At 36.4% G+C, this 26,610-nt stretch overlaps 1 protein-coding gene across 7 annotated transcripts in view; it reads left to right on the plus strand.

Moving 5' to 3' along the window:
• Positions 1-26,610, plus strand: part of ERC2 (ELKS/RAB6-interacting/CAST family member 2) — a 425,018-nt gene that overhangs the window by 209,107 nt on the left and 189,301 nt on the right. For all 7 annotated transcript variants that reach the window (XR_007908334.1, XR_007908335.1, XR_007908336.1 and 4 more), the window contains one exon: positions 9,770-9,930. Coding sequence is in view for 1 of the 7 variants with exons in the window: in XM_051811544.1 (XP_051667504.1) it covers positions 9,770-9,930 (161 nt within the window). In the remaining 6 variants the exon portion in view is untranslated. The remainder of the gene's footprint in view (positions 1-9,769; positions 9,931-26,610) is intronic.

Raw genomic sequence — 26,610 nt, forward strand, 5'->3', positions numbered from 1 at the left:
AGAGTTAGTTTACATGAAAGGTCAAGCAGATCCAAAATAAAGTTCTCATTGGGGCCAGTTTAATCCTTCCATCCATAAGTTTTGTTAAGTCCTAACACTTAGCCCATGTATTTTGCCTCAAAATAGAGCGAATAATATCAACTTGTAGTTCTGCATGTTTTCTGTTTATACTCTCCTGCCTGTTGCCTCATGTGGGAAGAGGCTTGAGAGACTCAGAAGGAAAACAAAACTCTTAGCTGAGGAGTAAAAGGAATCTTGTGTTAGTTAAAGATTCTGAGACTACTTTTCCTTTTTTCATCTGGTGAGAAATATTATTGATCTCATCAAACTTTGTCTAATGCATTTAGCTTGCAAAAATATTTATACCTGTATAAAAGGCCTTTATAAAGCTCATTGCTTCAGTATCTAAATAATGCCCATACAAGAACAGTTAAGTAATAAAATCTTCGGTAAATTCCATAGAGCAATTATTATGGTCCAGGCCAAGGCTTTATAGTATAATTTTTTCTTAATTTTCTTATTATAAACTGATTATTGCTTTATCGATAGGGAAAATTTCTTCATACTGCCTAAATAGAATTCCTGCATCCACTGAGGCTGCCTTTCATAAGGATTCCCTTTTTAATGTAATGTGAAGTGCAATTTAGTAAGCACAATAGCTCTACCTGAATATTGACAGTTGCTGTTCTTCAGGAGGAATTCCTGCTGACAAATTCTGGGTCGATATTTTTGCTCCATCGTGTGACCATTCCTGGCTTATCATGTGTTAATAATGGAGTCCAGTTGTTAGACGTTTTGTTGTCCCCTGGAGGCCTCCCTTGACTGTCCTATGGGTTACCCTATCCTGGACAGACTCATAAGCACTACAGTTCTCTTCCTATTGAGTGGTCTCTTCCTGAAGTGGCCCTCCAAAGCAGATTTTAATTATTTTATTTATTATTGTCCTAGTGGTAAGCTTGTGTTGCTCATGTTCATTCCATGTCTGAAACAATTAATCAGCTGTTTGTAGTCCTGTTCCATATGCTCTCCAGTACTTCCCCCGTGGCTCTGAAGAAATCTGGGTAATGATGTAACTACCAGTTGTTATACCAAGTATTGCAAATTTTCTTATTAAGAGTGATTTGCAGGTGGGTGTGCCAGAGCTAAAACTTTGCTCTTCCATGGCAGATATAGGTGACTTTTCTTAAGATTATTTATGTAATTAATATTGCACTATATACAATATGAAATAATTTTAGTTTTTAAGTAGGTAGCACATCCATGCTACTGTGACTTTTGTAGGTGTGCCAAACCAATAAAATATTACATAAATAACTTTATACTAAAAATGCCATAGAGTTAAGTAAACAGGGAAATACTATCTGCAGTAAGAGAAGATATGTCTTCCTTGGGCATTCAGTACTCACAAGAACACTATGTTAAAAGTCACAGAACTAAAGATGGTATCAGGTTTCTTTGGTGCAGAAGCTATACCTTATCTGTTATGTGAATCTTTATTTATCTTGCTGCTAATTAATATTATTTAGCTTGGTTCAAACCTTGATAAGAAATTGTATTTTCTGAGATTTCTCACATAAAAATATCCAAGTTTTTTCATACAATAACATTTTTACTCTAATAAATCTTACTTGCTATTTCACAATATGTAAGCACATTGTAGGGTGTGGAAAAGCTTTTATGTGCATAAACTACCTGTTTGCAGTAAGGCTTTACACACACCACATGAATCCCTGCTGCTTTTGGATATATTCTAAGGGAGAAGCATTTCTAACTTTAATAATATATTGAGATTATGGATTAAAAGCAGTGGGGAAGTAGCTTTGTGCAGTGTAACCTAACTAGTGTGCTAAGAATCAGCTTTTGGCAAGAAAACTCCCAGTTTGCCCTCTCTCCCTGCAGTTGACCTGGTGGATGAAATAGTAGATGTGTGTATGATTCTAGGCATGCCTTCTCCAAAGATCAACATTTGTACACACTTTAGTCACCTTTTATACGCAGTGCTATTGACATTAACCAGAGAGGCCAGGCTGACAGCGCTGTGCTTTAACACCAGCTAAAGAGTTGCTCTGCTCTACTCGCATGGTTTATCTAAAAAGACTCAACACTGAAATCACACAGGGTAATTGTTTTCAGTCTGTAAGAGTTCTCTTCCAGATACAATATCCTGTAGGACAATTGAGTGTCCTACCGAAATCCACATATGTTCACTAGCTAATTCAATTACTTTTCTTTTCTGAAAACATTAGGTTGAGCTCTGTAATTTATCAGTACTTTATATCTAAATTTGCTTTCACTTGCACAGCTATAGAACACCTTTCTTGCTCCTTTTGTAATTAGGGTTGGACAGTAGCAAACAAGAGTAAGAGCAGAGCCAAGGTCATCAACTGTTTAGAAAAATCAAAGACTTGCTCAAATGAAGCTCAGTGGAAAAGGAGAAAAAACGAATCAGATATGTCAATGAAATAACTAATTTTCAAACTAAATGCAAAAATAAAAAGATGCCTTCTTTTTTTTTCTTGTAAAAAGTGGACTTGCACAATTGTTCAGGTGCTTGGTCTTGCTTCCATCACAGTGCATATCTGGATGACTTCTAGAATTGAATGGGAACAATAATGAGTTAGGCCTTGTCAGCATGAAGTTTACCTTGGAAAAAGAACATTTGTTGACTGATTCTTGCAGCACTTTGGCTACTGTATCTTTATTGACATGGTCTAGGGGCTGGTGGTTTTTTTCTTTATTTTATATAGCATTGCAAAATAGGAATGTGACATTAATTACTTCACCATATAACAGTATTTTGCTATTAATGAAAGAGCTTTTATTTGGAGTAAAACATTCCAGCTGCATCTGTGAGGAGTATTCTGCTCTCTTGCCCATCCTTTTCAGGTTTGCTGAAGGTTGCATTCATATTTTGACACTGGGTTGTCATACGGAGTTTTTTAGTTGAAGCTAATTGAGAGAACTATAACTGGGGACCAGTTGCATTTCACAAAATGAAGTGTTTAAATAGATGACAGTATTCCTGGGACTGCAGTGGAAACATCATTTTGTATTTGATAATAGACTTTTTATTCATGTGTCTAGAAACATGGCCCCAGAGCCCAGAGGTTACTGTTCTTTATACCATCATTTTTGTTTGTTTTGATTAAAACTATATATATAAAAATACTTTTGGTGTTGCTTTTGGTTGTTGGTTTGGTTTGTTGTTTTAAACTGATTGTTTTTCTATTTAAATGATTATGTCCAGTATTTTCCAAAATTGTCTAATGATGTATTTCAGTTATAGGTGAAATCACAATATTAATTGGAAAAGCAGATAATGTATCCAAGAATTATAGTGTTTTGGTCCTATATCTTATTGAATTACTGAGGTTTAGAATAAAAGAAGATTAATGTTCTAACTCGCAGTACCAAGACAGTTAACCATTTGAATACATCTCCCAGAACTCTCTTGCAAAATCTTAAATTACCTTTATAAAGAACACAACATTAGTAGACCTTCCACTCAGCAGATATATATATTTCTTTTAATCTATCGGAATCCACTAAATTCTACAGTAATTTTATGTAGAGATGGATATATGTCTCTGTTATAACACCATGCTTATATACATTAACGTGACTGCTTTCCACCATGTGACAGCCAGCAAGAAAATACTAAGGAAACTAAAGTACTTGCTCTCCCTAACTGTGGCCCCTGCAAGTCTTGATAGGAAATATGCTCTGTCTGTGCTGTGTCTCTTCTTTATCTGAATAAAACTAAACCTCGTGTACTCTTAACGCAGCTCCGAGCAGGAGGATTAAAATATTTTAAATCCTACTTTTTTGTAATAAAGTAATCTCAGTAAGGATTTTGATTTCAAAGTCTGCAGCATGGCATCCTGTTTAATGATGGTGCTTTTGTGTCCCTGTGGAGATCCAAGCCCTTCCACATGGACTGCTGTTTCAGCGAGCCTGGTAGTTTGTGTTAGACTGCCACTGCATTGCTGGTTGATGTCACTGGGCCCTATTTGCCTTGGCCTTTATGGGCTTTGAAAAACCAACCTGGAATTTATAAATATTCTGCTTAATATTCTGTCAAACCTTTCTCTATTGATGTTTATTTTAAAGCTTTTATGCATTCTAGAGTATGGTTACTTTTTTCCTCTCTAACAGTATCCAAAGTTGTGAGACACAACATGTGTCTAATTTCTTTGTTTGGAAAAGCCCAGGAGCATCAACCTCCATAACTATACTGGTTTTCTTAGACCTGTTTCCTGGGTTTAAAAATCTGTGATGGAAGAAGTCAGAGGTGAAGAATTTGTCTATGGATGACAAATGGGATGGGAAGAGAGTAGAAGGGAGGGTGACAAAGAGTTTATTTCCATGTCTTGCAAAGCTCAGTATGACACTTTGCTACGTCTGTTTGCTTTTGTGAGAAACACCTTTGTAAGAAACTGTTGAGGCAGTTGGACACTGGAGAAATTCCATTAGCAACGGAAAGGAGCGAGGTATTTACAAACCATACTGCAGGACAGTGTTGGCAATTTTAAAAGCACTAGGTCCACATGACTAGTGTTGGACCTCCTGTAGGTGTGTAATTGAATTAGTCATGAGATAAAGTGGTTCTCTGGTACAGGATCCTGGGATGCCTGGCACTCCCCCTCCACTGTGCAAGGCATAGGCAATCCATTACTGTAAAAAGCTGAAGTCTGCAGCCTGAGAGTCAAAAGAGCTGGTAAGTGGATATTTGTGTGTACAAATTCAGGCTTTTATCTGTTTTCCCTCATCTCTGTGAATGTGTTTTCTGTGCCCTCTTAGGGACAGAATAAATTCGTAGGAAAGCCACAAAGGGAAAGTTTAAGGATTGTAGCCTTTCGGTTTTTTGCAATCTCATGCTTAATCTTTGGGGAAAACCCAAATATTATTTTTATTAAGTTAATCTTCACAAAACTGGAGATAACAGAAATTTATATACTGTGTAACTTGGAGGGGGAAAAAAAAGGCAAAAAAAAAAAAAGCATTTCCTTAGCAAATGGAAAAGAAAATAAAGTACCTTTGAACACAACTAGATGGATTCTTACACTGGCTGACTTATCAAAATGCATCCATCTGTACTGAATTAATGTAATAGTTTGTTAAACTTCTAAAAATGTCTATAATGCTTAATATTTTAATATTAAAGTAGAAGAATAAGTAATAGAAGGAATTATTTATTTTCTTATGTAGAATTCATAAATGATCTCTGTGTACTAACACAAAATTAGGTTATAGATTAAAGTGTGGGTATGGGGTTTTTGTATAGCAACTGATACTTGAAAAAGTCAGTTAGGGAAATCCAAAATTCTTACATTTATCACCAGTATTGTTGCTAAAATGAAGTACCAACCCTCTAAAGATAGTAGTACTAACAATATTAACCTTGACTGCTGGAAAGTTGCCAGCTCTTCGTCATCCTGCAGAAATATATCATACTTGAACTGAGAAAACATGCAATTGTCCCTCCCCCTCCTCATTCCCACAAACTGGAACAGTATTATGTTAGCCTGAGTTGTGCTGAGCCGGATCCAATCTGGAATTAAGAATGCTCCAGGGCATTTTTAATAAACTGTCATTCATTTGAACTCTAACCTCCTTTAATTTGCAGAATCTGGTAACGCAGATGTACACTTCAGCCACATTTACTTCTTTTCTTATCATGGTGTGAAATGCTGCTGATAGCACTTGAAAATGTGAAGCTGCTGAACAAATAGAAAAGTGCTCATTTAAAATAGACTCAAAACTAAGAAATAATTAAAAAATAGTTTAGTTTGCTGGGTTTCTGCCCATTCTGAAATGTAAACTTGATTCTGGTGCAGATTTTAATGAAATCCTCAAAGTGCTGAGGTCAGTTAAGCTTTCTGAAAGTATGAAATAAATAATGGCTTTTATTAGAAAGTGCAAAGGATAAACTGGGGCTGTTGCCTTGCGAAGGGGAAGAAAACCCAGTTAACGCTTTCCGGGCAGAGAGCACTCCTGTGCGTGCACTGAGGTTTGCACAGAAAACTCTGTCAAAATGTGTGTTCTTCTGAATTCAAAACTTGAGGGCTTTGTGATGAGAAGCAGTTAGACTGAGAGATACAGCTGGAAAAAGTGACTGGGCTTCCAGTTGGGAACAGCCCGGACGGGTGGGATCTGCCCTGGGCTGCCTCCGCCCCACACCAGGCGGAGCTGCTCGGCAGGGAAGGAAACCATGGGGGTTGGGGCGGGTTATGGACCAAACCCCCCAAAAATAGACCAAAACAGGCCACTCCGTTGGCTTCTCTGGATTTCTGTGCCAATAAACGTCCTAAGGATGCAGGTGTGATGATTAAGAGTTAGGTGCTGTGGGCTTCAGATTGGGAGGATGAGCAGGATGAGCTGTTGCGGGTAACGGACATGGTCATGCAAACTTTATCTCGATCCCATGGACAATATAAGAAAAGCATGTAAACATGTTGCCTGGTCATTAATGAACTGGTATTTCAGTAGGGGGCTCAGTTCAGTATCTGGAGAGTGGAAAAACTGAAACTGGAAGGCAGGACCATACAGCAGTGCTTGGTAGAGGAAAGGGCCCCTGGACACACACCAGATGAAGTGCCCTGAGTGCAGCAAATGAGGTAGTTGCTGCAGGTCAGAAAGGTAAAATTTTCCCATTTCTTACAGTAGGACTGAGAGGTAGTAAATCAACATGGAACTTTATTTTTTTTTTTTTTTTGCTATTTTTTCAGTTGTCAAAGAAGAGAACCTTTGCTTACATTACGAATTTGGTTCGTGTTTTACAATGCTTTTTTCCACCTCTAGACTTATCTAGGTAATGCTACCTTCAGCGTTTAAAGTTAACTTTTCATTGTAACACATGTGCTACAGCTATATAATTAACAAGCTGAGATGACTGTGTGTGCAACTTCAGTGTTCACTGATTTACACTTGATAGTTACCAATTTAAAAAAATAAAATCAGTTTTTGTGCACATGCCTGCCAGTTGAATTCTGCTATAGGTGTTGGTGGGACAGTTAATTAGGAAAACGTGCAACTATGAACTTGGGTCATATTCCAAAAAATGAAAGAAGAACTAGCTGGCAAATACTGTGTTGAAAGTGTAAATGGAAGTATAACTTTCAAGTCTACACGTGTTAACGATTTGTGGTTTGAAAAAGTTTTCATATTTAAGTTTTTAAAGTTTTTTTTCTCCTCTCTTTTAAACTTTGATCTCTTTTGTCTAGTAATATGAGTGTGTTATTAATAGACATTAACAAATCCACAGCTTTGTTTTCTACAAGTCTTTAATTCTCTTAAATGTTTTGAAATGTAAATGATGTGATATATCAGAACTTAGGTGAGGATTCAGTCAATCATCAGTTTGGGTGCTAAATTCAGCTGAACCTGGAAAAGGAGTGCAGTGATACCAAAGATATGGAAGTGCTACTATTCTGCCTTTTTACATTCTCATCTGCCAAACAAATCTGCAAGTGTGGAGTGACTTGGTGTTTACAGATACTGTCTCAAAGCTGGAGTCTGTATGAATGAATGACTTTGCAGTCTTGAATCCTTATACAGTTTCCATTAATGTATGCTGCCTGGAATTAACTAATAGACTGGAGGCTCAGTGGAAACTAGATACAGTTTTTAAAAGATACAAGGACAAGCCTAAGAAATAGCCCCAGAAAACAGATAGAAGAAATATCATATTATATTTTAGTAGTTGAGGCAGCATGGGTTTATGTTCTTGTACTAAAGCAGAAGATATGAAGCACCTGGTGTTATATTAGAAACTGAATCATTTTTAAAGAAATATGATCTGTCTCTATCCTGGTTTGTTAATTTTTTTTCCCCTGGGATTTAAGTGCAAATGAAGCTTTTTTTTTTTTTCCTATATTTCCCTCAAGTATATTTTCTCTTTGCTGCTTCTACTGTGAAAGTTCACTAGCTAGTCATTTTAAAAGGATATCTTTCTTCATGGTTTACTTTAGTGAAATCTTACAGCTGCAGAGACTCTACTGCATGATGTTGCACTCCTTGTTATTTCATTTATACCACCCTTATACTAGTTTTAATTTCTGAGTGGAAGGTTGAACATAAATAGTTTCAATGCTATTGGTGATTCTGATTCTGCATTCATGAAATACAAATTCTTATGCACCCCAGGGTATCAGATGTGTTCTAGTATTCCATTGATCTTACTAGTGCTTGTAAAGATGGTGTAGAAGGAAGTAATCAGTGTATCATTTGCAAACAGGTTGTGAATCCTCATTATAATTCAATGACAACTGTGTTATTTATTTGGCTTGATTAAACCTGTTGTATAGGAGGCAATGATTATTCAAACTGAAACAAAAACATGTGGCTTATAAACACAGATAGCATGCTAGTAGGCTTCAGATAACAACAATTAAGCTTGAACTTGGGAGAAGTAGCTACACTGATTGTATGAGTGCAGTGGAATTTTGTCAGACTCTTCAATACACAGCAAAATTGAACCCTTTTCAATGACTTGCATAATGTGGATTAATAGAATATATCCTCTTTGCCATTTTATTTTATTTAGAAGTTCTTTCTGAAGTGTTTTCTAGTTTATAAAACGTTAATATTTGGACAAAGGAGGTGACAAAGAAAATACAGGAAGTAGGACATTAATTATTTAAATCATTCTATCTCATTAAAGAAAATTGTGTTGTTTACTTGCAGCTCTTAATGTAAACTGTATCATTTGAAGAGGGGGAAATCCTACTGGCCTCCTAATCCTAACTGGCAGGTTATTTGTAGCTGTCTGGTCCTGTGAATAATGTAGTGGTTTACTCCACTTACCCCACAAGCAAAGGTTCTGCTGCCAGACAGGTGTACAGGTGTCATTGTATAGTCTCCATTCTTTAGTGTGTTCTTTAAATAATGTGATAGATCATGTCATACACCTTTTTTTTTTTTTTTAATTCTGAATTTTGTTTTCTCCAAAGACAAAACTTTTTTGAATTCCTGCAATAAGCAATATATCCTGCATCCAGTTAACATTTACCCACGCTAAGGAAAGAGTGGGATCACCTTAACTTTTCCTGCATTTCATGCTTTGGAGATTCTCACAGTTGTCACGAGGAAAATAACTTTGTTATTAGAGCAGTAACAGACCTTTAAAGTTCAGAATCTTAGAATACTTTAGTCAGAAGGGACCACTAGAGGCAATGCAGCCTAAACCTCTACTCAGAGCAGGACTAATTTCAAAGTTCAGTCAGATTCTCCAGGCTTCATTCAATCAAGATCTGAAAATACCCAAGGACTAGAGAGTTTACAGCTTCCCTGGGCAACCTGTTCTGCATAGAAGAGTGTGCATTTTTTGATGGAAAATACATGGATTGTCCTGGACACTTTTATAGTAAATATGTATCTATATCATTATCTAAAATTTCTGACATCAATGTTATGCTGAGATACCACTACCCTGAATTTAAATAATACAAATGTTGCAGGAAATATTTATAAATTGTGTCTTAATGTAGCAGTGGCCCAGGTTAAATAGGTTTCTGGTAATCTGTGTTAGTTCTTCTCTTTATAAATATTGTTTATTAATCAATAGATGAATGGAAACATTAAAATTTTTTTGGTATTGAAAGACCACTCTTATTTCTTTTAATTTAAAACACTTAAGATAGGAAGAGATTTGAACAGCCATTTACATAAAATGTAAATGTCCTTCAGTGTGTTTTTTCCCCTGTATTTATGTAGATTTAAGATTTACTTCTTGTAAAGAATATGGAACTTAAAAAGTCCTCTCTCTCAGGTAGAAGAGCTGATGAATGCACTGGAAAAGACTAGACAAGAGTTAGATTCTACCAAAGCCCGTCTTGCCTCAACACAACAGTCTTTGGCTGAAAAAGAAGCACATCTGGCCAACCTGAGAATAGAGCGAAGGAAACAGCTTGAAGAAATTCTAGAAATGAAGTAAGTACATTGATTTCTCTAATTTTCAGAAAAAAAATGAAATGACTGCTTTCTCTGTAAGAGAAGGCTGTGTGTTTTTGTGTGTGCGTGTGTGGTTTTTTTTCTTCTCTGCACATATTTAAGTCTCAGTATAGGACTAGGAATCTAAGACTGTTAAATTCCTTTTAATTCATGGAAATGCAAAAGGCTTTTTTTTAGAAGTACTCAACAATTTACATGAGATGAATTTTTGAAAGTTGTCATTTGCTACATGCAAATAAAAATATCAGCACTGTGTAAATTCTGTGAGAAATCGAGGATCTAAAGCCCTATCTCTCAGTGGGAATTCTATGCTGGAACTTCTGCTGGTGTCAAATTAGAGGAAAGGGGCTTATTAACTTTATATTGATGGTGCAAAGTTTATTGCATTGAATAATTGCTTAAACCTCCCCCCAAATGAACAAAAACCTCTTTGCATACACTTTATCACTATTTATATGTGTACAGAACGAAAAAGGAAGATACACATATAGTTTAAATCTAACTTGCTCTGCACAATAAAGGTAAATATCTGTAATTGTGGGACATTAAAGCTCTGATATGATCTTTAAAATTGGCAAAAAGAGTGAACCTGTTAATGACTTGGCTGGGCTGATAAGTGTGTAGTTAACATTTAGCAAAGAAAATTCACAGTTGCCATTTTGAAACCATTTTCTTGAGGGAGGAAACCATAACGTAACTGCAGCTAGATTGTTATAGTTATCTTTGCATTTTAAAGGAGGGGAAATAATCAGAAATAATGGTTTTCATAACATTACTGTAAATAAAACGAAGTGGAAATGGAGTCATATGCTTATTAGAGTTTTATAGAAATTTTTAAGAATAGCTGTCATGTAATACAGGTGCAGAAATACTGCAGTGGAAGCACAAATGTTTCCAGTGTTATCTAACAAATTTCTGGTTCTGACTTTAATGAGGTCTATGGCTACACAGAAAAATGGAATCACATGTGAATTAGAGCAGTATGTGATATTATTTTCTGTAATAGATACATTATTTTAGTTTTCTGATGTTCTATTATATGTACATATTCATTGTCCTGTCATAACTCAGGTGGTCAGTGCCAGTCATCTATTTTCTGTATAGTGCTTTTGGTCTGTTTCCTCAAGTCCATGTTTGTTTTTTGTTCCTAGCCATAGAATTTATTTTTTGAAATCATAATTCACAAATATTGAGCAACACAAAGGAAAAAATCTTTAGTTCTGATAATGTGACTTTTTCAATTAAGTGCACAGAACTGTTGGAGATGGAATCAGAGAGAACTTCTATTTTGTGTTGTGAGATGGAAAGAACAGAATATGACTATGAGATGTCAGGATGGTTTTGCTGGTCTAGGAGATAGAAAATAGAGTTAATGAACTAAAAAACCCTATATAAAATCAAAATATTAATAAACAGAGAGAACAAATAGATTAATTACAGAAATTGATGTGATCATATTTGCTTTTCTTTTTACTGCCTCTTTAACAACATGAGTACTCTATCAAAAAGCACAGAATGGACAGATTTGTTTTTCTGAGCTCTGTGTATAGAAAGGGCTACATGACTACTCTTAAGTATAAATTAAATGTAAATACTATTATCAGATTATTTAATAAGATATGCTAAACAACATAAAATGATAGATACACATGTATCCATTAGATGCATAATTTTTTAGGTGCATAAATTAATAGATACAGTGGTTGATGAGAAGCTCAGCATGACCCAACAATGTGCATTTGCTGCCCAGAAAGCCAGTTGTATCCTGGGCTGTGTCAAAAGAAGGGCTGGAGCACCTCTGCTATGGACACAGGCTGGGAGAGCTGGAGTTGTTCACCCTGGAGAGGAGAAGGCTCCAGGGGAACTTAGAGCACCTTCCAGGGCCTGAAGATGGTACAAGAGAGCTGGAGAGGAACTTTTTACAAGGGCATGGAGTGATAGGACAGAGGGAAATGGCTTTAGAATGAAAGAGAGTAGGTTTAGGTTGGATATTAGGAAGAAATTCCTCCCTGAGAGTGGTGAGGCCCTGGCACAGGTTGCCCAAAGAAGCTGTGGCTGCCCCACTCCTGGAAGTGTCCAAGGCAAGGTTGGATGGGGCTTGGAGCAATCTAGGATAGTGGAAGGTGTCCCTGCCCGTGGCAGGGGGCTTGGAAAAATGATCTTTAAGGTCTCTTCCAACCCAAACTGTTCTATGATTCTATTAGTAAACATCTTTTAGAAATAATTCAGATATTACTTTACAGTAGTTTAATTTTTCAAAGTGCTCACTGAAATAAGTGAAGGACAAACAAACTTCATGAAACTGCTGCATTATGCCAGAATATACTCAATATTGCTTTTTTAAAAAGGGACCAAGGTCTTCTCAAAACCAGGTCGTAGAAGCTAACGAAGACCCAGCCATCCAAAGACAGAATAATGATAATTCTGTGTTCTAATAATATACTAAAAGTGTGTCTTACCTCTGACATTTTAAGATAATTTATTAATTGGAAGCATTGACCATAATTTCTATTTATCATTTTTTGAAAAAGCAGTATTGAGTGATTACAGTTTTTGGCTGCTAGCTTCCAGTTAAATAGGCATGAACTGAGTGTTTAAGAACATTCATGATGATTTCCTATGCTTGTATTAGGTTCAAGTTCCAACCATAACTCTGCATTCTAGGCCCATCTGGCTGACATTGTCATGATCCATCTTAATTTACTGGCCCCAGTTTTAGATAACTTCTTCAATTGTCATTACATGTTCCCATATGCATTCCGTTATTTAAGTAAGTTTAGAATAAAAATGGATAGCAGCTTAATCTTGTTCATATTTGCTTGATCTTTTTGAACTGGAAACTAGCAAAGGACCCTTTAAATGAAAGGTAGTTTGATAACATCAGCTTCTTCTTAACTCGATGCCAATTTGTGAAAAAATGACATTTATTTTAAATAGAAAGTAGTACATTTGGAGGAGTTGCATTTGCATGTTACTTTCTGAATATATGTGTGGGTTTTTTTTCCAAATGTCTATTAGAAATATTACTATATTAGTTCTGGAGGAAATATTTTTGTTATGGTCATATTATTTTAGCAGTGCACCCATAACTCATCCTGACATTAGTGGAAGTTACGTGTACATGTTAACAGGAAAATGCAACATGTGTTCGAATCCATCATTTTGCCTAATTGTCTTATTGCTTTGTGCTCTTTCTGTCTCTGAGCGCAAGAAAAAAATCAATGGTCTTTTTATTTTTTTAATAAGTGATAGTTTAAAAAGATCTGTATTGCATAATGTGACAAAAGGCATGTTAGTGTTTTTTTTAAGAAAAAAAAAGTATTTATCATCCATAAAAATATTTCAGTTGGCACGAACTTAAAATTTGGTAGTTACAAATATATCCCAAGTCTACTTTTTCCAGACATTGTTTTTGTTTTCTGAAAGTCCACAAGTAGGAGCACAGCCTACTGAGAACTTCACAAGGCTTGCCTAGAAAAGCTTATTCATTTTGTAATATGAAGAGCTTGAGGGCAGGAGAAGTTTTTGTGCTGTGATGTAGTGGAGGTTTTTTCAGATGTTTCTGAAATGCCATATTTGTGGAGCATACTTTCATGACCACAGGCTGTCCACAATGCTTTCCTACAGATCTCCTTTCCTATATGGTGGTTCCTTTCAAAACTCATAAACCTGCTTGTAACAAAATTAGGTAGGTGTATAGACAGATAAATGAGTATTTATATAATGTTAAAATTGCTTTATACGTATGTACATGAACTAAATGTCTGCCCTCATGGAAAGTGGGTTTTACTCTATGGGACTTATCATCATTTTAGAAATGGTCAAAATGATTTTCCCTTTGGAAGATATAAAGTTTGACCTTTCTTTCTTAAAGTCTAATGGCATGTGAAGGAAAAGATATAAAAATTATTGTCACCCTTTTTGTTAGTTCAAGTTTTAAATTATATGCATTTTATCCTTGAGCTGCAATCACTAAAGTTAAAAACAAAACAAAAAAACCCAACACCCCCTCAGCCCTGCCCCCATCTTTGTTATCAAAACTTGGGGGTTCCTTGGCTGAAAATCCTTAAGTGAACTTTCTGTGCTGTTTATTTACTGTTTAAATACAAGATTAAAAGAGAAAGGTATTTCAATGGATGTGCATTAATTTGATAATCTTTCAGTGACTTAAGTTACCTGTGATGAACACTACACTTAGTGAGTGACCATGTAATTAATCCCCAGAAAGACTGAACTTCATATTTTAACTTGAAGATCTGAGAATTTTTCTTTTTGAGATTCAACTGTTGATTACTGAGTGTTTTCTTCAGCTGTCAACTAAGTACACTCAGTGCTCTGAAGCTTTCAGAGTATCCTGAATGAAATTCTCGCCAAGAGTTTGAAAGGCAATTTCCTTGCCTTTAATAGAGTTCATGCCATCACATGTGGGTATTGCTAAATCAGTTTTGTTGGAAGTGACTCTGCCCTGAAATTCATTGCAAATTTCCAGAAGAAAATGTATTTTCCCTTTTGTGGAATAAATCAGATTACTTAATAATGAAGCATTAAAGATCTTATAATAAAATAATCAGCTACTAGTCTTTTTAGTCTATACCAAGAATAGAACTTGGCTGTGCTGTCCAAAAATATATATTTTAAATTGGATTTTGCAGTATACAGTGACAGGTTAAAATTAAACATCCCTTCCTTTGTTTAAGTATGTTCACCATTTTTTCACTGAAAATAATAGATGAATATTGCTTATCTCTGGTTTTCAGTAGGTTTATTCATTTAGCAGCACCTGTGTATAGTGAGGGATGAAATATTTGTGGGAAGAAGGGGATAAAATGTTTTTTTCCACAAGACATTCAGTCCCACCCGCTGCCACTCTGTGCAGAAGTGCTGGACATGCACTGTGCTTTTATCTGCTGGGTTAGTGGTTCAGCTGCTCTGCCAGACAAGGAGAGGGCACTTCCATTTGCCACTAGATGCCAGTCTTGGGTGCCAGACCATGGTCTGAAGCTGCTTGATTCAAAAAATCGAGTAAGAGCAGCTTCACAGGGCAAGGAGGAAGCTTCTCCTGTTGGGAGGAGAGCGTGCCTGGTCCATTTGTCTGTCACCTGGTCTGACTGGTCCCCTCCCGCCTTGTAGTGCAAGAACTCCAGGCATGGAATAGCATACAAAAGTCTCCATATCGGCTTTCGAGGATCTTACAGGGTTGAAGAGGGTCTTTGAATGGATTCTGGATGTCAGGGATCACAGCCTAAGGGAAAGACTGTGTAAAATAAAAAAAAAAAAAAAAAAAAAAAAAGGAAAACTAAAGAGTAGGAGTTTGTAGGGAAGTCAAAATGCTTTATGAAGTACTAGTGGCAGAAGTATAAGAAAGTTTACCATTCATCTGGTTTTCTGCAGACATACCCCTTTTTTCCATCAATAAATTTTACTGGAGTAGAAGTTGGGGATTTCACATCTGTGTTGCAGCTCAGCAGGAGTTGCTGCTCTGACAAGGGTTGTTGGATGTCCAGAGAATCTAGACGTGTTTCCAGCACCTGGACAAATCAGCTCATGTCCCTGCCTTACATTCTTCTATTACTATTTCCATCCATCACCCTCTGAACCTGACACTTGGGGAGGGGAAAGGGAGAGGAACTCAACATGTTTTCCTTTATTTATGTCCTAATTGCTCCACCCTAAGAGGTTCTGTCACCTACAGGATAGTGGTTTCTTGCTCATTGCTGTGGGTACAGCAATGGTGAGAAGGGCTTCTGAAATCTGTGTGAGTAGTAAATCCAGTGCATCTGGAATGTTTCAGGGTAATTATGTATGCAGTTCACCTGCTCAGGGCAAACACAGGCCAGAAGCATGATGCTCGCTGATGGGGAAAATCCCTGCTGGAATTGCAGGGACTCTGCTTGCATGGAGTCATGAAGTTAATTTCCTTTTTTTGGGTTCTTCCATACAGCAGCAAGGCTGAGGAAAGCAATATAGCAAGGTAGGAGAAATTGGCAAGGTGATTTAAAGTTGGAGCTGCTCTTTGAAATGCGTGGAACTCACTCTTTAAAACCACTTAAAAGGAGAGCTTCCCTGCAGACCCTGCCTGCTCCCTGTGTTACAGTCAGGCAGTGCTTTCCCCTGCTCCCTGTCTTTGCAGAAAGGACAGCAAGGACCATCGTTTCTCTTGCCTACAGGGGAAACTGAGGCGTTTAACTAAAAGGTGGGGACAAAGTTGCTTAGTTTATGCTCCTTTTTTAAATGCTAGTATATTCTAAAAGGAGCCAGCACCTACCTTGGGGATAGTTCTAGGCTAAATCAGTAGTGGATACCTGACATTAAAGAAGTCTATTTGAATTGAAGTTTAGGTAAACAGACCAGGGTCAGATTTCTTAGATTATTAATAATGTATTCTTTTGAAAGAAGGATAATTTTGAATATTTTTTTTTTTACTTTTCCAGCTCTAATACAGCCTATTTTTGGAGAAAGGTATCTATGATAATTTCTCTAACAAGAATTCTTTAACTCAATAGATTAGATAACAGAATAGTGTATAAAAAGCTCTGAAGAAAAAATAATTTTCAGAAAGCAGTTTACTATTTTTTTCATAATTTTATTAGAATGATTATTTTGACTTGTTTCTACTTTGGTAATGTATACTATAAACGTGTTCAGATAGCAAGTTGATTGTCTCAAGAACTGTACCATTTCAAATGCAGAACACTAGACTGTTTTTTAGTAACCTGTGGACTGCTTCCATTTAATTGTAGGATTCATGCTGAGAGTGTAGAGAGTCATATCCCAAGTTAAATACAAACAAAACAGCAGGATGTTGATACAACTGTGACTTCCATAGGAAGTAGTTAGAATGGTAATGTGGTCTCCTTCTAACTTGGGTGGAAAGTCTCTTGTGACTGCTTTTGCCCCACAGACCTGTAACACAGCATGCCTTGACTAACATTTTTGACACCAACTTGCAAACATCATAAAGATTAGAGAAAGCCAAATGAAGGCTTTGTTCTCTGGAACAGAAGCTTTCTTGACTAAAATGAAAAGATGTTTTTCTTTTGTAAACAACGAAGGGGCACAAAGCAATAAAATGTTTCTCTCTGTGAGAATAGGAGTGAGCTGTTTACTTGGGAAAGTGCTTCTCTCAAAGGCATATGAGTGTCACCAAGTTCCTACCCACTTCAGAGTTTTGTATGTTCAGATTAAAGGATAGTATGCTTTGATTTTATTTTATAAGATTCATAATGTTTGAAATCTTACCAGCGTGCCATTTCTTCTCTTCATTTTGTTCAGTCATAATTGACTTTCAAAATAGATTGTCACCTGCTTCTGAAGGTGAGTAAGATCAATTTAGGATTTCTGCAAGCCGTGATATGAGAGGCTGTGTTTGGTCTACTTTTGTATGGGTATCCAAGCAAAGACAGTTGGAGCCTCTCCCGTGTTTCCTGTCCGCTTTAGAGAGTGAGAGTGCAGTAACAACCTTTGCAAAATGTTTCACTCGCAGGAAGACACCGTCTTCCTCTCTCTTATGGAAAGGCAGCAGTGCTTCTTATGTCACAAAGGCATTGTCTGAAGGCAAAGCAGGAAGAGTTCAACCATATTCCTGACAACACATAGTATGGTTATAGTAGTTTAGCGTATTTGCTGGGCTAGAAAATGAGTCTAGTTTGTTTTCTTCATTTCATAAGCATTTTGGCTTAATCATCATGCACTTCCATAAACAATGTTCCTAAGAAACTATAGAAATTTAATCTCCTGACTCTCTGGTTGTACAAGTGATCTTCCAGGTTCCTAAGATCCATATGGTTTGAGGCACCTGCCAGACAGAAGGAGGCTGATGATAATTCCCACTCTGTATCCTAGTAGTGCACTTTGCTTTCCAATTTTGTTGCCATTGTTCTTCACCCATTGTGGTACCTGACCTCAGTAAAAAATAAGAGTCAATGCTCCACAAACATTTTATGTTGGAAATTCTACAGTACTTATTAGGGGTTTAGTGCTTTCCCCAGAACCTGAATGGTAGAGAGATCAAGAGGGAACCCTGCAGCTGCTTTATGAGGGAGATACTTAAAGACTTTTGACTCTGGGGAGGGGTAAGGCAGGGGGAGGATATGTTTGAAGTTTGAAGAATCTCAAAGGAAGGTATAAACTGAATGTAGAGCTGTTGTTTGCCAGATCTCTCAGCATGAGGAACATCAGGCACTTGCTCTAGTTAATCAGTGATCAATTCAAAAGAAAGAAGTGCTCCTTTATGGAGTGGTTGGTTGGTGACCTTCTGGAACTTGCTTCCACAGAGGCATCAGCTGATTCAAGAAGGGGTTAGACAAATTCATGGACAAGAGGTCCATAAATGGCTACTTCTTTATATATCTTTTGGCTCTTGTTATTGACCAGTGTTCCTAACGTTTATTTTCTGTCTGAAGTATCAGCTCTTTCCTGCCACATTACACCCTTACACCAAAACACACATAGTTAATGATCAGATGATTTATAAACTATTTTTATTTATTTATTTATTGAGAACTGGTTATAAGTCAACTAGTACACTGTGGAAAGATCAACAGCCATGCTTTGAATAGCATCTTCTGTTACCCTACAGTGTGTAAGTGGATTTACAAGATGATATAAGTGACAAACTAATTGGTTTAAAGTACAGGTTAAAAGTGAGATATGACAGTTACATGACATTCTCTGGTGATTGAACCACATAGAAGACAGACAGGATTAACAGTGCTTCAGGTTTACAGGTGTCTCAAGCTGCTTGAAGAACTTGGAGATACAGAGTATTCTAGTCTTTTGTAATGTGAATCAAAATTTGAAGAAACAATTGCAGTTGAAAATCATTGCCTTTACTTCTCTTCTCTTTCCTTTTTTTCTTTTATCAATCTCTTTAAATTAAAATGCTCTTCTGTTTTTCAATTTATAAATGTGTTAGGGGTTAAAATACACAAGTCTAATCTATAATATGTATTGATATGTAGAATTATAAATTCATGAGAGATGGAATAGTATTTAGAAAGGGAGAGTGGTGAAAAGGACAGTATATAAAACTGAGATGGAACTGTGAGTTAGTATTCAGTGAAACATGGACATGGCAAAAGGATGAGGGCTGAAAAAACCTGAAGAATGAAAATTCAAGTTTGAAATCTTACAAAGAAAAGGTATGGTTTAAAATGAAGTTTGTAATTTTTATCTAAAGTTAACTTACTGGGCAGTTTAGCAATCTTAACTTTTTAGGTAAAGAAGAAAAAACATATATGCTGTCTACTAAGTATAAAACACTTTTTGTCTGTTTTCTATTGCACAATTTCTTTTATTGTTAGTGTAAGAAAATATAAGGAATAAAAACGTTTTACTGACAGAACAACAAATATAGGAAGAATCTATATTGTGAAATTACTGATCTTGCCACAGCTATGTAAACACTCTGTTTTAAATCTACCTTAAAAATGCTTTTATTAGCTAAAAAATTAGTGATGATAAAAATTATGAAATAGCATGGCATTTGTTTTGAAGTTCAGCCAGCATGGGAATGTAGAGGCCTCCACCTCTGATAATACACTCCAAAGAGCAAGTGGCTCTAAAGTCAGAAAGGAAGGAGTAGGAGGCTGAAAGTAAAAAAAAAAAAAAAAAGAAAAAAAGTTAGGCTTCTGTTTCATGGATTTTTTTTTAGGCTGACTGAATTACGCCCTTGTCTACTGAAACCCTCTTAGTGTAATTCCCATTGGCCTCTGTGACACCTAGGGCAATGCTGATCAACTGCAGGCTCCCATGTTCCTAACCTCAGCCAGCATAATATGATTCTAGCAGATGTTTCTGCATTTTAAACCTCAAAATATGATGGGTCAGTTGTTTTTTTTTTTTTTTCTCCTTTTTCCAGTGGCAAATCTTGCATACTTGAGAACCCAGGCCATGCAATTCAAGGTTAGGAATTATGAGCTGAGGGTCTCCCTGGTGGGATAATGCTGAACTTAATGTAAACTTAGATTTTTGAAAATGGAGAACCAAAGAAATTTAAAGGTTTGGATCATTTAAACTAAATTTGTGGATTATTTTTTAATATTGTATAAAACCCGTAAAATATAAAATGTGCTTAGAAATGTGTATGTGATGTTTTCTGTTAGAAGGAAAAGGTCTTATAAAGTCAGGAGAGAACAGAGTCAGAAGCAATCAAACAGGAACAGTTTTCTTATTGGCAGAAGGGAAAGGTTTGGTTACCTTTCTCTGCCTTCCCATTAATCCTTAGGTACTGTGAAGTAAATCCACTGCTGCCTTCTTCCTGTGCTTCCTCATTCCTCCCCATGTTCCCAAGAAAACAAGTACTTTTCTGTGTGCTGTGGAAAAATACATCTAAATTCCTATTGTTTAGTTTCCTCTGGTTGAGTTCTCCTGTGTGTAATAAGGTGCAAAGTGTGCTTCAAGTTTTGCAGTCTCGTGTCCAAGAGCATTCCTTACTGGTCTCTCGTGTGCACTCTCTCATGCTTTGTAAGGTGTGAGCTCACAGGGCAGCCCTTCTGCCTGTAAGGACATAAGTAACATTTATGCTTTTTTCTAACCAATATAATGGCACCTGTAAGAATTTATTCTCCTACAGTTCTGTACCTCTGCTTTGAAATGAGTCAAAGAGGTTGTCTTTTGGAGAGGGAGACACACTTGTCCTGGTGTATGCCCTCCAACTGAACTGTGTATAGATTACTGATTTAGAGTGTGATCCTGACAAGGCTGATCAATCCCCTTTATTAATAATGTGCCAGGTATAATGGGCTCCCATTCTTCATTGGCCATCAATCGTAACTATAATAAACAGGTTAATAATAAAAACATGTGTTTTGTTATCGCTGTCAGCACTGTCTAAACAATGTGAATGTGGAAACATTGTAATAAAAAGAGAATTCTTCAAATATAATTGGTAAAACACGGCAGAGGACACAAAAATGTGCTAAAGCACCAAATTGCTGAGGAACAGCACCTCTCCTTTCAATACCACATTGCTGTTTAGCAGAGACTAACAGATCATGAATTATGTGATGACAGTGGAAATTAGGATGAGCTCATCACAATCACTTTTCTCTGATTGTGAACAAAGTTGGCTATATCCACACTGTTGTGCAGTGTACCAGGGGATCTTAGCAAAGCAAAGCCCCATCTGAGAAGGTACATTATATAAGTCTGTGCTACGTCTTATAGTCAAACTGTTGTGTTCAGGATAAACATCACCTTAAAAGGACACCTTGGCTTGCTCCCTTAGGGTGAAGTGGCTTCAACTCAATAGATAAACTTTTCAAGGCGAAACAAAAGCTTGGTGACATCACAAACTTAGGCAGAATATTTCTAGTGAAAGATTTTTTCAGTTGTTGGTAAATAGATATGTTACATTTGTAGAGGAGCTTGCATAATCCTAATAAGATTGCTATGCTTATTGTGTTGAATCTTAGTATTTAAAAGTATATTGGGGGATGCAAGTGAAAGGTTTGGTATATTTTTTTCCCTCATATTTAGTAGTGATTTTCTCAAAACCCATCCAGATTTAGTTTTGTAAATGTGTAGCTACTAATGGAGGAACTGTGATTTATTGGCTTAGATTAAAAATGTAGAAATACTTTTTTTGTGGTTAAACACTTCCCATTTTCTAACAACTCCTTCCTCAAACATATAGTTTATCATTGTTGCATTCAGCTCTGACCAAAATTAGGCCACACAGACTTCTGATGATCACCATATTGCTAGAATAATTCTCATTATAATGAATTATTCTTTTTTGCTTCCCAACAAATTTATCTTTCATTCTTTGAAGACTACCTTCCATGGTTCTTATCTTCTAGGTGGGAGGGAAAATGTAGCTTGGTTTAACAGAGACAGTCATTAAATGTGCTACTGTGTTCTTTTGGTTTTCAACCTCCTTGACCTTTATTATGTTAGGGAACAGAGATAGGTGCTGAGAAGAAAATGTCAAAGGAAGGGTTTATAGCAGTGAGGGGGCTTCATGGTAGTTATGTTCAGCTGTCTCCAGGTTATGGCAAGTTGTGTCCCAAAGGCTGGTTAGGAAGGAGTGATGCAATTGATAGAAGAGCTCTTACATTAAACTGAACTTTTACAGGCCTCCTTCCTTCCCCCTGCTCCCTTTCCACTGAAAGATTCAAAATACAGAATTTTCTTGTCTCTCTTTAGGAGATTTACTGTTTGATAACTTATGAGTATTTTTTGTGAGCTGGACAACTTCATCCAGGTCTTGTATGACTATCCTGAGAAACACTTTTTAGTTTTCTGTGAGGTCTGTAAACAAGAGGTAAGCAGTTCATGGATGTGAAGTTTAGGGCAGGAGCTGGTGTTGGGATAGTGTGAATTCAGTAGCAAATAGTAGAGATTATTACATAACACCTAAAGAACAGAAGCCCAAGAAGTGTGGTAGATCATCATCTGACATCCAGCAACCTGATACCCTCTTAGCAGAGTGGAAAATACTCTGACATTCATGAGCTTAAAAAAAGGGACTTTTTACCTAATGAAATATGTTTAAATCTGCAACAGGCATGAAAGAAACTTGACTGCTTTCTAGTTTTGTTTTGGGTGCCTGTTACCCTCCTTGCTCACCTGGATTATTTTGTCAACAACTGAAAGAAACCTGGTGAAATGAAACCAGAATATTTTCTGGTTCTTGTGGCTATGCATACATGTGTACTGAGCTACCCACTACTGCCCCTCCCTGTCTTAAAAAAATAGTACAAAGATCCAGTCAGGATGAAAATTACCTATAGGATTTTTACAGTTGTATTAAGAAATAGAATTTATATTTTTTGTCTCAGAATAATCTCTCTTCAACACTTCAATAGTGGGATATTTTGTTTAATCTGATGTAGGTTTTTGGTAGTACCTACTCTAAAAATGAATCTAATTAACAGATGAATTTAGGAAATCCCTACTGTAATTTGGCAACTAATGAATGGGGAATGTCGGTATATGACAAGCAACTTCCACTTAAGGTTAATGTACCTATTACCTCATTAGAAAGACAACTTTACACTCTTCAAATAAAACCTTTTTTGAATTTAAGATATGTATTTGACAAAGGGCTGGCTGAACTTACATGAAATTGGCTTTGTGAAATTATGCTACCTTTATTGGTACTGACTAGCTTTATAAATGTTTACCTTAATTATGTTTTATTGTGATTAAAAAAGATTGCAGATACTCTGCCTTTTTTTGTAAAGTGAGCTGTTGGAGCCTTTTCTGTTAAAGATGGGGGTAGGATATGGAGAATAGTCCAGCTCCAGAGAGGAGGCCCCTCACAGGCCATATGAATCCACTTACATGTAAATTGCTTGTCTATATGAATTAAGGTGAAGGTTATGAAAGAACTGCATTTCTGTGTTTATTGTAGGATTTTTGACAGTCTCTTTCCTCTTTCAAGTAAATTTGGCTTAAGTCCACAGTCAGTACAGTTTTAAGTAAACTCCTCTTTTGTTACATTAACAAGGTTATAACATCACTGAGGCAGATTTCCAGCTGCATGAATTGAGGCCTGAACATGCAGACTGAGGGGATAATTAAAACCTTAGGGTGGGAGAGTTAAACTACCAACTAAAATTGGATAAAAGGCTAATTGTCCATGGCAACATAATACATGTTTCTAAATACCTGTGAAATAAAGATAAATATTCGTGGTCTTTTAATTCCGTTTTGAATGCTCAATTCAGGTTTTTTTTTAGGGCATAACAAAAATAAAGAGAAAGTAAATAGAGAACCAAAGAATTATTTCCCAGATATTGTTGTACTTTAGTTATTAACTGAAAAACAGAATTCTTTTGAAGACTTCAGTGATTTTCTGCCTGCCTTTACAATTCAGGAAGCATTTTTGTGTAGGAAGTATGAGCCTCACTGTGTGATATGGTATATTGGAATGGACTGGTTAGTGCTTTGTCAAAATTTGTCATATCTCTTTTTCCTTCCTCCTTTTTTTTCATTTTTGAGAGTGGAGTTACATACCTTTGGTGACCTTCAAGAAGATGACATAGAGTCAGGCAAGATGATACATTACCACAAAGTTAAAAAAACAAAATGGGTTGTAATGGCAGCTTGTACTGAACTAAATGAATTGTGAAGGCCCATTTGTTATTCATTAGGAGAAGCAGAGCAGATTACTGTTCTGCCTTCATAGGGAGCCTTTAAACTTAAGGTCATTTTACACTAGTACCCTTGTGGCATGGACAGCATTTAATACATTTTTAACAGCTTTTACATTTCCATGGTTTGCAGCAGTGCTTGTTGAATCATTTCTCTAATGAAGGTGTTTTAAACTAGTTTAGAGTTACTTTGGGGGAAAAAACAGGAAAAAAAAGAAATAATTGGGTTGATGAAGTGACTTTATATACTAAAGAGCTAAGCATGCAGAACATATTGCTATAAAGTAATGCATGCTGATTCCCACTGCTACAGAAGTACATCCCTGGGGAACTGTGCTTTTTTGTTGTTGTTGGTTTTATGCGTGTGTGTGTTTTAAAATGTAAATAGAATGAAAGTTGTGTTTTTCACAGTGCTCATTCCTTTGGGGAAGTGAGGTCTGAGGACAGAAATTTAGGAATATTTTTTGTGCAATTTCTGGGTTGCTCAGGAGTCTGAGGAAGAACATTCAACATTTTGGCATATTTTGGTGTGCATACTGACTCTCTTGTTGAAAGTGGGCATCTAAGAAACCCATCATAAAATGAACGTGGAGTGGAGGGTAGAATTTTACTGATCAAAATAAAAGTTGGTTATTTCAGTGCCTCTCAAATGGTTCAGTGGTGCTGTGGAAAGTCAAGGCAGAAAGGTAGGTACCAATATGGAACAATCTGAGAATAATTTTTTAAAAAACGCTGAATGAATCTAAAATTCTGTTAGCTTAAAGAATGATTTGTACCTCTAAAGAAAGGTTTAACCCCAGTTAAAGGAAGCAATCATTTCACAAGCTAATGTTTTAATGTAGATTATAGTCTTTCATATGTCTTCAAATTTCATACCTTCAGTCCACATTGTTGTGGATTTAGCTGTCAAAAGCCAAATTACAGTGCCTTTACTTTTGTTCAGAAGGTATTAGAACACAAATGATGTACTGAGTTTCAAGAATTGTTTAAAAATAAACTTAGCTAACAAAATGCTAATTTAAATGCATTATGGTGTTTCTCCCCACAGCCAGTCCACTCTTTATTTTCTTTTTCTTGTATAGCAGATTAGCAGCATTTGTTTTTTACTTCATTGCCAATGGCTTTCACTGCAGATTTTTCTATTGATTTTACTGGAAGCCTACTTTTATGGGAAACAGCTTCTTTCCTACCCTGCATTTTTTTAAAAGCAGTTTTTGAGATAGTATATGTGGTATATGTGGTGGTTTATTTCCTTTGATTCTATGCAAGTCAGCCCTAGGACTGATCTAATGCACTGGACACACTGACAGTTTTACCTGTGGTTCATAATACACTGTCTGTATTTGCTGTGGCACAAAAGAGATGTGGTGTGGTAGGATTTGTGAGAATCTGCTGTTGGTTAGAGCTTTGCAGTGTGCCTGCTTCCATCTATGCTCTATGAGTCTAAAGCTCTGTAAATAATCAAATTTGACTAAATAGTTATTAGGTATTAAAAAAATAACTTGAGAGACATATTGAAAGGCTAGATACATGCTAATCCACAGACAAAATCTAGTAGTGGTAGGGTTTTTTTTCTGTGTTATTTTGTCATCATAAAGCAAGCAGGGAGCTTCTTTAAAGAGAGTGTAAGGAAAACACATTGATTTGGAAAACACTGTATTGTTGTAAATCTGGCAAAACTAAGAGGAAGAAAATCTCCTTCAGTTATATTCCTTCAGGTGACTGAACCTTAGACTGATAAGAATAGTGGCAGATTAAATGAACACCAGATAAAAGATTCATGTTGAGAGCTGACATCCTGCCTCATAAAGGAAAGAACAGATTTCTGTACCAAGTGCTTTTTTTTGACACTGATCATTGTGGTTGGAGCATGTTTCATAGATGGGAAGGACCAAAAATACTTCTAACACAGAATCTGTGTGAAAGCGAACATAAATGCATACAGAATATATTTGATGTGTTCTAATCCAAATGCTGCTACATCACTTGTTTCTTGATCAGATGAATCACAAAGCAGTCACGTTGAGGTCTCAAAACAGAAGCAGGCATGGAAAATACAGAGTATATTGGCAGTCTTCTGTTTTTATAGGCAAGAGTTTATAGCACTCAAGGTAAAGAACAGCAGTTTCCAGGAGCCAAAGGAGTTTGCACTTGGCTTCTAGATTCCTACTTGCTAAATTTGTGGAAAGCCTGAGGAAACCCCTATAGTTCCCTAAGTTAAGGAAGCAATAGTGGGACAGGAGCAGAGCTTAAATGAACTGCACAGTAATATACTGTGTATTCTTTCTGAAGTGCTAATGTACTAAACTTTGTAGGCAGGTCATAGTAACAATCAAAAGTCAGTTGTTAAAGTCTAGAAAATGAAAGTGATGACATTAAAGAAACAGATCATATGCCTTGGTCCTTTAGAATTATATAAGAGGGACAAGCTTTGGCAAAACAAAAGGAAATATTCTCCAGGGAGAACGAAGTATCTGTTGTCTGAGATCTGGCACAAGCTAGTTTTTCTTCCATTGGAAGACAGGGGAAATGCCTATGCAATTTGAAAGCACTGGAGGGT

The sequence above is a fragment of the Manacus candei genome, unplaced genomic scaffold (assembly GCF_025592945.1).
Source record: "Manacus candei isolate 608988 ecotype Guabito, Panama unplaced genomic scaffold, ASM2559294v1 h1tg000082l, whole genome shotgun sequence".
NCBI lineage: Eukaryota > Metazoa > Chordata > Aves > Passeriformes > Pipridae > Manacus > Manacus candei.